The sequence below is a fragment of the Seriola dumerili genome, unplaced genomic scaffold (genome assembly GCF_002260705.1).
Source record: "Seriola dumerili isolate Sdu_G_001 unplaced genomic scaffold, Sdu_1.0 BDQW01000449.1, whole genome shotgun sequence".
In the NCBI taxonomy this organism is placed as follows: Eukaryota; Metazoa; Chordata; class Actinopteri; order Carangiformes; family Carangidae; genus Seriola; species Seriola dumerili.
The window spans coordinates 385006-396563 of record NW_019174704.1 but is presented as its reverse complement, the minus strand read 5'-3'; the positions used below and the strand labels follow the sequence as shown (position 1 = coordinate 396563).

The window sequence follows — 11558 nt, the reverse complement described above, 5'->3', positions numbered from 1 at the left end:
ATATAAGATATAATCAGCAGGCAGCAGAGGAGCTGCTGTTGTAGACATGCAGTCTGGCTCTGGGCAGGATCAACTCAAACCTTAAACAGCCCCGTTTTATTTCAGCAGCTGAACAAACACTTTCTTGATAAACACTGGGAAAAAATCTTCCATTTCCAGCGAAGGCTCGACCATTTTGTGTGATGGGTCCCGTATGTCTGACCCACTAACACATTTCTGTTCAATAGACAGAGTGACGTCACGGGGGGGCGGAGTCTGGGGCGTTCAAAACACAGACTGCCCTTAATCCTCACTGATTTTCTGCTTCCTGCCTTGTTTTGCGCGTATTTTCTGTCACTGTAAGTTATTTGACTTTGCGCGTTTTTCTTTAAACCTTTTGTTTTACTTGCTCTTTTTATATAATGCGGCTGCTTTCCGTATATTCATCGCAAAACCCGTTTTGTTCCGAGGTTGTTTTCCCTAACAGGATCCTACAGGGGTTTGTTTGTTTGTTGCTTCTGGCGAATATGGATTGAATTAGAAACAAAAACCGTATAAATGCACCTGCCGTCGAGGAGATACTCTGCGTTTGAACTCGAAGAGGTAAGACTGAGCAAGAAGGAAAGAACAAAAGAGGAAAACAAATGGGGCTTTTTTTTTTTGTTGTTGGCTGCAGCAGCAACTGTACAAGAGGCTGCAAGCAGCTGCAGCCCATTATCCCGCCTAGATCCTGCCTGTGTTGTGTTTCACCCGCAGCACATTAAAACAGAAGTCACGTACCAGTGATTTCAACTTTGCAACTCGCCTTTTAAGTCTGCTTTCTCGATCCTGCGGTGACTGAAAAATGGCGATGTTGTTAAGTAAAACTGAAAGCGTAGCCTGTTTCCTGCTGCGTACTTGGCTTTTTAAGCAGAAACCTGATAAACTGAACCAGATTATATTAACTGGCGAACTGGCCGAAACTGACAAAATTATGGACAGTGAGACTTGTTCAAACCCGTCCGAAAATTTGAAGAAGTTGTGCAAGTTGCTGCTTTGGGCAACAGGCCAATTTATCTTAGACTTTTCTCATCATTAAATACATTTTGGTTGTCTCACCTTTTTATTTTCTTTTACCTCTCAATAAGGGAACGAGAGACCTCAGTTTACTACCTCACATCTTTATCAAACCTTTCATATGAGAATGGTAGGAAAATAGAAGGTAAAATGTGCATGAAATGATGCTAAATGAATATATAATTATTATAGTTTGACCTCTGAGTGAATGCACAACTCAAGCAGTATAGATTATATGAAGGATACGTTCATACAGTAGATCATGATACTTTTAAGGGATGTTTTGTTTTGTTTGCCAACCGATTCCCATTGTAGTCACTGTCTCTTGCTTGCTTTTCCTCTTCTTCCTCCTCCCTCTCCACCTCCACCAGGTGTGTGTGCCCTGGGTGCAGCCTGGCCTGTGCTCTGGTGGAGATGAAGAACCCAGGAGCCGCCGAGACCCGCCGGCTGGTCGGCCTGCTGGAGGCCGCTCTGGTCAGGGAGTCTCGCCTCTGGAAGGTACCTGTCTTCAAGAACGGATGCATCCAGGTGGGACACAGGGTCTGTGCACATGTGTACATTCAATTTGCATTTCCAACTTGTTTGAAGACGCAAAGAGTCATTTTCAGATATGGGTATATAATCTGAACCATTCTGGTTTGTAATGTATAGTGGAAAATTGAGGAAGAACCTCGCACCAAAGCCTTAGAATTTCTGAAAACATTCAGGTTATGGGGCGCTCCAGAGGTCACAGCTTACCTGACTAATCCAGAACACAGTTCTTAATGCAGGTATTATTTATTAACCAGTTGTTGTCTCCTTCGAACGCTCAGGGTGCTGACATCTCTTCATCCCAACACAAAGAAATGATCCTTTGGCTCGGAGAAATGAGCAGGCTGTTCCACTTCTGTCCAGAGACGTTCGCACTGGGGGTGTGCGTCCTCAACCGCCTGCTGTCCACTGTCAAGGTAAACAGCTTTAACAACCTTTTGTCCCAACAACCTTTTGTCCAGTATCTGATATGTTACTCTTTCAGAATAAATGGAAGCAAATTTCATTAAAAAAAAAAAAAAAACCTACACAAATGGCTGCATAGAACAGTTCAAAGTGCAGTAATGGACAACATTTCATTCTTCTTCTCCTGAGCTAATGGTCCATAGTCAAAGACAGCAATACATTTTGTCTATATCTGACATCGGCGTTTACTCTGAATAGGGCTGCACAGTGAATCATGAATAATCGTATCTTAACTCGGGTCCATTTACTTCCAATTATGACTGTATGTAGTGTATTTAAATTCAGCTTGACTTAGAACAGCAACTCTAAAATCAAACATCTCAGACCTTTCACCCTTTTCTTTAAGGTTTCTGATAATCACACATCGTTCTTAAGGCATGAACCGAGCTACTGGTTCATCCTTGCTCTGTGGCAGGGAACAAGAGAGCACAGCGAGGCAGATCTGTGCAACCTTAAAAAACAAAAACTAGTTTCTCCCAATTTGCTAAGCTTCAGGAAATATGATCACAATCTCCCCTTTCCTGAGTTATAGCATTGAATAATGGCCAGATGTCTTTTTTTTTGCAGAACATTATAAAGTCACAGTGAAGTTGACCTTTTGACTGTTTGGATATAAAATGTCATCACTTCACTACATCGATGTAGTGTTCACAAGAATGGGACAACCCGAAAACACACAAGTACAATTGTCCCAATAAATCCTATTAAAGCAGTCCCATCCCTCATCACCTGCAGAACTGATCCTTGCTGAGAGACGTCAGCCTGAATGTGTTAGTGTTCTAAATTAATTTACTGAAAGTCAGAATCTGTGAAAGCAGTGAAAAAGCATCCCTAAATGTTTTTTTTATTGATGTTTGTTTTCACATTCATACATTTGTTTTGTTCTTAAGAAAAACCTGAAGTCTTTCTTTTTTCTTTAGGCCCAACCAAAATACCTGAAATGCATTGCTTTTACCTCACTGGTCCTAGCTGCCAAAATCAATGAGGAAGATGAGGTAAGATTTTTTTTTTTTTTTTTTTTAAAAAGCAAAGTCAGCTTTAAAAAAGAAAAAAAAAAAACAGAGTTACAGAAAAAAACAGAAGCGACTTCAATGCTATTTCAAAACAATATGTTTATTTGCTTCCCTTTTGTTGGTGTCTGTTTTAACAGGTAATAGGTTCTGTTAAAGACCTGGTTGTGCAGAGCGGATGCAACTTTTCAACAGCGGAGATTCTTCGCATGGAGAGGATCATTCTAGACAAGCTGCACTGGGACTTGTACACTGCAACACCAGTCGACTTCATTCACATAGTAAGTTAGACTTCAGCAGATACACAGGCAAAACAGAACTGTTCTTTTTTTCTTTTTCTTTTTTCTTTTTTTTTTCTTTTTAAACTGAACCTGAACTGTCGGAGCGTCTCACAGGGAGCTGGCTGGATTTTGAAATGCTTTGTGAATTCAGGTCCCGGTCTTGCCTAAAAACACAGCAGTACAAAAGCACACATTTAAACCATCATGCTTGCTTCAAGGGGGTGTTAACATACCCTCACACACACACACACACACACACACACACCCCCACACACACACACACACACACACACCCCCACACACACACACACACACACACACCCCCACACACACACACACACACACACACCCACACACCCACACACCCCTGCCCCAACAGTGAAGAATTGGTCCTAGTAGAGATTGTGCATTTATTTTGATTTGTCTCTTTGTGCCCACGATTCCTATAAACTCCAGTCAGTCCTGGTTGGAGTGTGTTGTTCTCTTATTAATAATCACTGTAGCCAAGAACGAAGACTAAAATCCCATCTCTCACTAACGCATAAACAAAATAAAATGAAATAAAAAGGGTCTGATTAGAGGATCAGTTAGATTTTATATTTGGTTGTCCAACATATTAGAATAAGACGGGCTACGTGTAATCAAATAGTGGCTGTCAGACAGTTGATTTTATTTACCAATAACATAATGTTGCTGCCTGACCTCAGCTGGGATAAAACACTGCTAAATTTGCACTTCACTCACTTGTTTTTAGGGCTAATCTAATCGAGTAAATCAACTTCTAACATTAAGAAAAAAATCACTTCTTAAGTGCCACATCATAGTCACCCATCATAGAGGTGATGTTTTTTTTCCCACTCTTAACAGATGTTGATTTTCAGCCGTCTGCAGCTTCATTGCAAACGACATTAGACAAAGCCAAGTTATAACCCAGACTAATTACCCAATTTGCATGTGTGTGGACAAAAAAAAAAAAGCAACAAAGACACATTTTTAGCACGAGGTCTGAATAGAGCTGTGTGAGATTCCTCTAACCACGTTTAAGACTGCATTTGCAAGCTGCCAGCAAAAATAACAGGCGTGTTGCATATCAGGCCAAGGCACTTCTGACTAGCTCCTACCCGCAGCCCCGCAATGGAAAACATAAACCCTGCTGCCACCAGAGGGAGTGTGTGCAGACAGAAGCTCATCTGTGCAATCAAACCTCAAAAAAAAAACGTTAAAACCACAGACCATTTGAGCGGTTAGCGTATCAGGAACATGCTATGGATTATTGAGACTGTAATGTCAAAACACGTTTGTCATTGTTCACAAATCCCATGCTGCGTTAACTCGGTTTTATGGCACAGTTATTGTCTCACCGCTTGGATTTGTAGACGGTAGTTTAACTGATAACCTTCACAAATCGTTACCAGAGGCAGGCAGAACTGTTGACGGTCACAAACACACACACACACACACACACACACACATTATCATCATTTAGGTCCCATCATGCAGTTGGGGCCCAGGGCTGTATTCATAACGCTTTTTTTTTTTTTTTTTTTAACAAGAAGTCACCCAGGATGTGATGATCAAAGATCCACATTTAAACAGCAAAGACGGCAGTTTGAGCAGGTTTCAATGGGCCTCACAGAGGACTGCGTGATACAGGCGACATCTAAATATCACAATATGGCAAATGTATTCAAAATCAGTTTAAGTAATCATAGTGTGTTGCACGGAACATCAATTTAAAGTACACCAGCAGCATAGCAATGTCAGCCTGCAGTGCTGGTCCGGACTGAAATATCTCAACAACTTTTGAATGGGTTGCCATGAAGTGTGGTGCAGACGTCCGTGTTTCCCAGACGAAGAAGCCCTCAGACTTTGGTGATCGCCCGACTTTTTTTCTCTATTGCCATTTTAATCGGAAATAGACATTCAAGTTCCTCTCAGGATTGAATTCCCATCCACGAACTTCCATTTTCCTAACTACAGTTTACTTTGTGTCATTCATGTGGACAGTTTTAGCAATCCGACATGATCATCATATCACGATACAAGTCAGGAATAATGATACTGAATTAGAAGTTTCAATTCTAAAAGGCAGATATCCTGTAGATGCCGATGAAACAAAAAGTAATGAAGCCAAAGACTAGATTCAACTGAATGAGGAGGCAGGACAGGTTGTAGGCCAGCAGTCGGGTGCTTTATGAATACAGCCCATAATTTTCTTTACATAAATAGTTTACACACTGTATTGATCCACACTGTTTGAAGGCTTTCCGTCGAGAAGATATTTAGAAGATATTGACCTCCTGCCCCCCGGAAATATTAACAGCTGATTTGTGAAGTCTTGTTGTGCATTCTGCGAGTCGATAATTCTCGTCACTGGACCAAAAAGAACAACCCGCCTTCCCTCAAGAGATAAATCAAAGTGTTGGAGCTGTTGGGATATTGAATCATGGAGGACGGTTACATTTCCTTAAAGCCACAAACCAGAAACTGTCACCCAAAAGAAGCGTCATGGCACATCATCAGTGTCTCCAGCAAAACAAAACAAAACAAAAAAAAATGGCACTTTCCCGTACTATTACAGTTTGACTGATACTGGTATCGCAGGTTTACAGTGTGTGGAGTTATTGTTGTGAATCTATTATTGTCCTAGCACTTCACTTTAAGTAATACAAAATCCAAGACTTTTAAAATAAAGAGACATAATGTATTAATAAAAGCTATAATAAAATAAAGACATTTTCTCTTTTTTTATACTATTGAAATAAATATTTTTTTTCAAATAAATGCTTTAACTATACTGTTCATATCTCACAATTACATTCCCCCTGCCCTGAAGAAATGACTGCGTTCCCTTCCCTAAATAAAGTGTTATTCTCCATTGTCTATAAAACAGCAATCGATAGAATCTATCAGTAATTTGTCACAGACTCGCCACCATGACACTTTTCATATGAATAAATAAGAGGCTTTACAGAGATGCTTCGTCATTACCTCTCGATATGCTTCAACAACCAAGTGAAACTCTTCTGAAAGGCAGAATCAGCTACGTGATGCTCAAAACTCTCACCATCTGAGGTTGTACCGTGACCGTTGACTCCGAACGTCCAATTTTCTTTGCTTGCTACATTACCCTGAATTACATACGTTTCCAAAATGGAGTGAAAAAGGGGAAATTTGAGGAGGAGGAGGAAGAAGTCAAGCAACTGTTTTTTTTTTTTTTTTAGGGGTTACTTTTTGACTTTGGCACCACATTGCTGAATCTACCTCCCAGCATTCCACTTTCTTTAAAAACCAATGGCTTATTTTTGCTACAGAGTAAGAGACGAAGAAAGCAAATGAGCTAAACACAGCGTGAATGAAAGAAACACAAAAGATATCTGACGAGAACAAAAAAAAAAAAAAATTCCAAGAATGCGTTGATATTTCAAAATCTAGTGGTACTTGTCGGTACCTTGTTGGCACTCTGTATTTAAACCGGAGTTTAAATAAAGAGCGTGTTTTTACTCAGTGTGTGATTAAAAGTATGAAGAAGTTCTTTAACATAAGTTCAAAGTGTCTTTTTCTTTTTACAGTGAGCCCCCTCTCAGGTTGCGATTAATAGTTCCTGCCTACAAACGGGAACACAGAAAAGCACTGCACGTACGATACAATACGAACAAGATTACTATGATTCCTCAGGCAAACAGGGGAGGAGGGGGCGGGGGCTTGATTAGTAAAAACCTGATGGTGAGATTCTCTGTCTGTTGCTCAAGGTGTCCTCCTGCACACCGCTTCCTAACTTAAGCAGCAGGTGAGAACACGTGAGAACAGTAGAGAATGGCAGACTGCGACGAGACAGTGTCCCGGGTGGATGAGGATGGAGGGATGAATGATGTGCTGACCTTTATCTCAGATATGCACAGGTCTACTTGATGTTGATGTGAAATTATTAAGTAGTAGATGTAAGGGGTGAGTGATGGATGGATAATGAGACAACTATGACATCATTATGCTAACGTTTTGGTCTCGTTCCTCTACATTTCTCCGTCCATCTCCATCCTAGTTCCACGCCCTGCTCGTCTCCAGCCATCCCCACCTCATTCCGTCCATCGGCCTCGGCTCCGGCGTCGGCTGGGACCCGGCGTCGGACCCCAGTGAGCGTCCCGCCGGGCCGGGGCATCAGAAGAGGCCTCCGGGCTTCCAGGCGGCGCTGTGGACCAGACAGGTGCAGCACTGTATGGCCTGCCACCAGCTTTGGCAGTTCAAGGGCTCCACATTGGCCTTGGCCATCATCACTTTGGAGCTGGAGGCGCTCACGCCCGACTGGTTCTCCGTCTTCACCGACCTGTTGAAGAAAGCACAGGTAAGAGAAAAATGCGCAGCCCTGCGAGGAGGGCATGACATACAAGACACCCACGGGGAAAGTGTGTACCAGAGCCCAATCAATACTTTAGCATGTGTTGATATTATCAGCTGATTTTAGCCAATATAAATAACAAGAAACTGCAGCACAGAAATGCTAAAGATCAATTTGAGTTAATATAGAAACCATTAGTTAGATCATCAGATAGTAACATTTTACAACCGTAAAATGTCCAACTGAGAATACAATTTTAATCATTTTAAAAATATTTTTCATAACTATCAACAATCTTTTTTTTTTTTTTTTAATAGTTTTATGCAAAAAAAAAAAAATTAAATTCAAATTATTTAAAATTAATTCCTTAAAAATGCTCAGAAATCGAGTGCATCCTGTTGGTAACTAATGACTGAAGCAAACAAATACTTGTGAATCCACAATATAATCACTGGAGTGATTTACATATTGACTTAGCTGTGAAGGACGTACACGTTTGCATTAGGATCTATTCACTTCACCCACAGATCTGTAATTCCTTGTTTTTATATTTAGACATCCCAGACTATTTCATTTCATTACAAGTATAAACTTGAACAAGTTGATCCAGTGCAGCTTCGTACTGTAGGGTGCTTTGGATCAAGGCACACCATTAAAGGCACATGCTGGTACATTGAAGAATTGAACAAGTGATGCTCTTTACTGCCAAAAATCAACACACACACGTTTGGTTAAATCGGCCGTTCGGCTGCATTCACACACTGAGGAAACCAAGGGAACTTGTCTGGAAATTGCTGTTTCACCCAGTTTGTGCACAAGTGAAGTCCTGTGTCGTCGAAATGACCACAGTTGATCACAATGTTGATTAGAAATCAAAAATCATTTGTTTTGAAAGGTAAATTTTGATTTTGATCCAATTCCAGCTTTGAGTATTTGACCTTTTTATATCACACCTTTTTGTTCTCTCTTTCAGGTTGATAGTGCCGAGTTCATCCACTGCAAAGAGATCGTGGACGAGTACCTACACAGCCTGGAGTTGTCCCTGCCGGCCAACGCCGTCTACATCTTCGACAGCGCCCAGATCCAGGAGGAGGAGCGAGTCTGGAGCCCCACGCAGCACCTCAGGCAGCCCAGGAGGGGACGGCGAGGCGGCGGCGGCGAGCAGGGGGACTCGGATGAGTATTACGACGGTTTTTGGTGTTTGTATAACGAGGAGACGACACCGGGTGTGGAGGGAAGAGATGTCGAGGGTTTGTTTGATTCCCAGCAGAAAAACGTCTCCCCCTGCCCGCCGCTGCACCCCGCTGTCAATTAGGATGGTTAGTCCCACCACCCATCTCTTCACAAGTGCACGGTGCCCCCTATTCTACATTTATGATGTTATGAAGTCAATTAGCACATTTTAGTACCCCACGAAACAGCTCACTGATGCTCTAAGGTCATAGACTTAAATCCTGATGTTTTTCACCTGTTGTAATATTTAGGAATTGATTCAGAAGATTTGAGTAAATAAAGGTAGAAATTCTCTTTTTGCTAAGGCCAAATTAAATACCCGTTTTAGTCCCTTCTGTGCACTTGTCGACCAAATGTGAATCCTAAGGTGTGTGTGGACATGACCTGTTCTCTGTGTTGACAGCTGGGCAGTTGTGGGGAATCTTTGAGCCTGACTGAATTGAAATGGAAATGCTTCTCTTTGGTGCAGAGTTATTGGTCCATTTATGTTCGCTACCTATTATTATTATTATTATTATTATTATTATTATTATTGTTATTAATGCCAAGTTGTACTTTTTAACCTTCCTGTCCTTTATATCCACCAGATTGTTTTGTTTCCCTGGTGGGAGGTGAAGGATAAGAATTAGGCAGTTGTGTGTGTTTGTTGTTTGTTTTTTTGTTTTTTATGAGTGGTTGAGGCCAAGAATGGCTTTTTTATGTTTGAGAGGTTTTGTTTGTTGTGAAACATGTTGGTGCTCAGGTTCCCCACCAGAGCCACATAGCACTTTGGAAAAAAAAAAAAAAAAGTTTTTTTTTTCTTTTTCTTTTTTAATGCAAATAATTTTATTTTTTCACCTTTTTTATTATTATTTTAACCTTTTACTTACTTGTACTAAACATCTCTGCTTTAAGTGTTTATTTACCAGTTATTTACAAAAGTTAGCTTTTCACAAAAAAAGCTTTAATTTCTTGACTAAATGCTGCAAATGTTTTTATTCCTTTTTTGATTCCTCAGCCTGTTTTGATTTACTTTATGCAACTGTTGTTACATATCAAACACGAGCACCTTTTGGGAGTTTAGTTCAACACTAGAGCAGAATGACAAAAAGAATGGGTCATTTTGACATCATGAGATTATCTGATCAGTGATTAATGCATCATTGTACTCATTTAAATTTTCAATATATATATATTTTTCTTATGATGACATACTTAATGAGATCACCAATAATCATACCCAGAACATTCTTGATATTGAAGTATTTGGATAAAAGTTTCCTGTTTTTTTTTATTTTGTAAATATAACCCAGCTCTGTCAGCTCTGTCAGCTCTGTCGTCAGTTTCATCACGTTACTGACACATTTCGATTGAAACTTTATATATAATGTTGGCTGATTACATGAACATGCAGCGTGTCCACAGGGACTTCACCTCCACTGCCAAACAGTGAACAGTTCACTGTGTTCAGAGGGAAGCCAGCACTGAGATCTTTAATGTGAACTGGTTACTGTCTGTTTTCTCTACGGTTCAGTGTGCTGAGGTTCATCCAGTCAACGATTGAGTGGATGTTACAGCAGTGACCAATGTAAATGTTTTTTTTGTTTGTTTTTTATCTTTCATATTCCTTCTGATACTGAGGCAGCTATATCGACAGAAATAAAGCTAAGACTCCAAAAGTCCAAAGTGTTATTTTCTTGTTTGTCAATTTCAAGAGGGAGCAGCAGGTTGGAGAAGCCTCCCTGTGACTGAAAGGTTGCCATGTTTAGTCCCAAGTTTGAAGGAAAAAATATAAAATGGGTGAAGTTTACAACACTCTCCTGTGTTGTTCCTATAGAGATACAATTATACTGACATGATTTGTGTTTCACTATAAATCACATTTAATACTAATGGATTGTTTTAAGAGTGTTAATGCTCCTACAGAGCTGCAGTCTACCCACGCAGGTGTTTACACTTATGCCTGATTAGGGCTCTTTTTCAGGACTTAAAAACTACACTTCATTTACACCTCCCCCATTCACCTGTTCTTCGTTGCACCTGCTGGGGTGAGACAATTTAACACTGCCATTACTCTTCGTACACAGTTCAGTGGCATCACTTCATTCTGGCAGAGGTCTAATCAGCCAGGGTAATTGGAAACACCTGTGTGGGTGTGCAGGGCCGTTAAGCTTAATCTATGGAAGTCCATTATCAGCAGGACAAAAACACAAAGGGTTAAAAAAAAAAAAAAAAAAAAATTGAAGTCAGTGAACAAAACGCTGAAATACTCTGTTAAACTTTTGACTTTCTAAATCAGATTTAAAGGGGAACGACAGATTTCACACATTGAAATCTGTTCACAGGGTCTTGGGGAGAACTACTACGTATTCTTTTCGTGGCTCCACAGGGAGCGGCGTGAAATATTTATAAATTTCATCGTCAGTTGGAGCAGAGGGCTATGACTGACTGAACTGTTGGTGGTCGAGTTGCACTGTGGGTAATGTATGCGCCACATTTTGACAAGGAAGGAGATGTAGGCGTGGAATGAAATAAAACTCGCTTTTTAAACTTATGTACACTAAGAGTAGTTGTCAGACTACTGTTAGAATGTCAGAAACATAACACTCAAAGTTAATTTTATTTCTGTGTCATGTCAAACATTTAGCAATGACGCATGGAATTACAAGACACTGCTATATGTAAAAA

General features: G+C 40.4%; 1 protein-coding gene across 1 annotated transcript; it reads left to right on the top strand.

Moving 5' to 3' along the window:
• The first annotated feature begins 276 nt into the window (after nucleotides 1-276).
• LOC111234487 (cyclin-I-like) lies at nucleotides 277-10539 on the top strand. The gene is made up of 7 exons (XM_022762610.1): nucleotides 277-582; nucleotides 1407-1563; nucleotides 1848-1982; nucleotides 2952-3026; nucleotides 3182-3322; nucleotides 7365-7664; nucleotides 8632-10539. Exons 2-7 carry the CDS (start codon nucleotides 1450-1452, stop codon nucleotides 8971-8973), a joined length of 1107 nt encoding a protein of 368 aa, XP_022618331.1. The 5' UTR covers nucleotides 277-582; nucleotides 1407-1449; the 3' UTR covers nucleotides 8974-10539.
• The last annotated feature ends 1019 nt before the right edge of the window (nucleotides 10540-11558 follow it).

What these genes read in the sequence shown, in the direction of transcription:
- LOC111234487 (XM_022762610.1), top strand. Translation starts at nt 1,450, where the DNA reads ATGAAGAACCCAGGAGCCGCCGAGACCCGCCGGCTGGTCGGCCTGCTG. An exon ending in AAATCAATGAGGAAGATGAG is followed by an intron (nt 3,027 to 3,181) that starts GTAAGATTTTTT and finishes CTGTTTTAACAG; the next exon opens with GTAATAGGTTCTGTTAAAGA. An exon ending in CAGTCGACTTCATTCACATA is followed by an intron (nt 3,323 to 7,364) that starts GTAAGTTAGACT and finishes TCTCCATCCTAG; the next exon opens with TTCCACGCCCTGCTCGTCTC.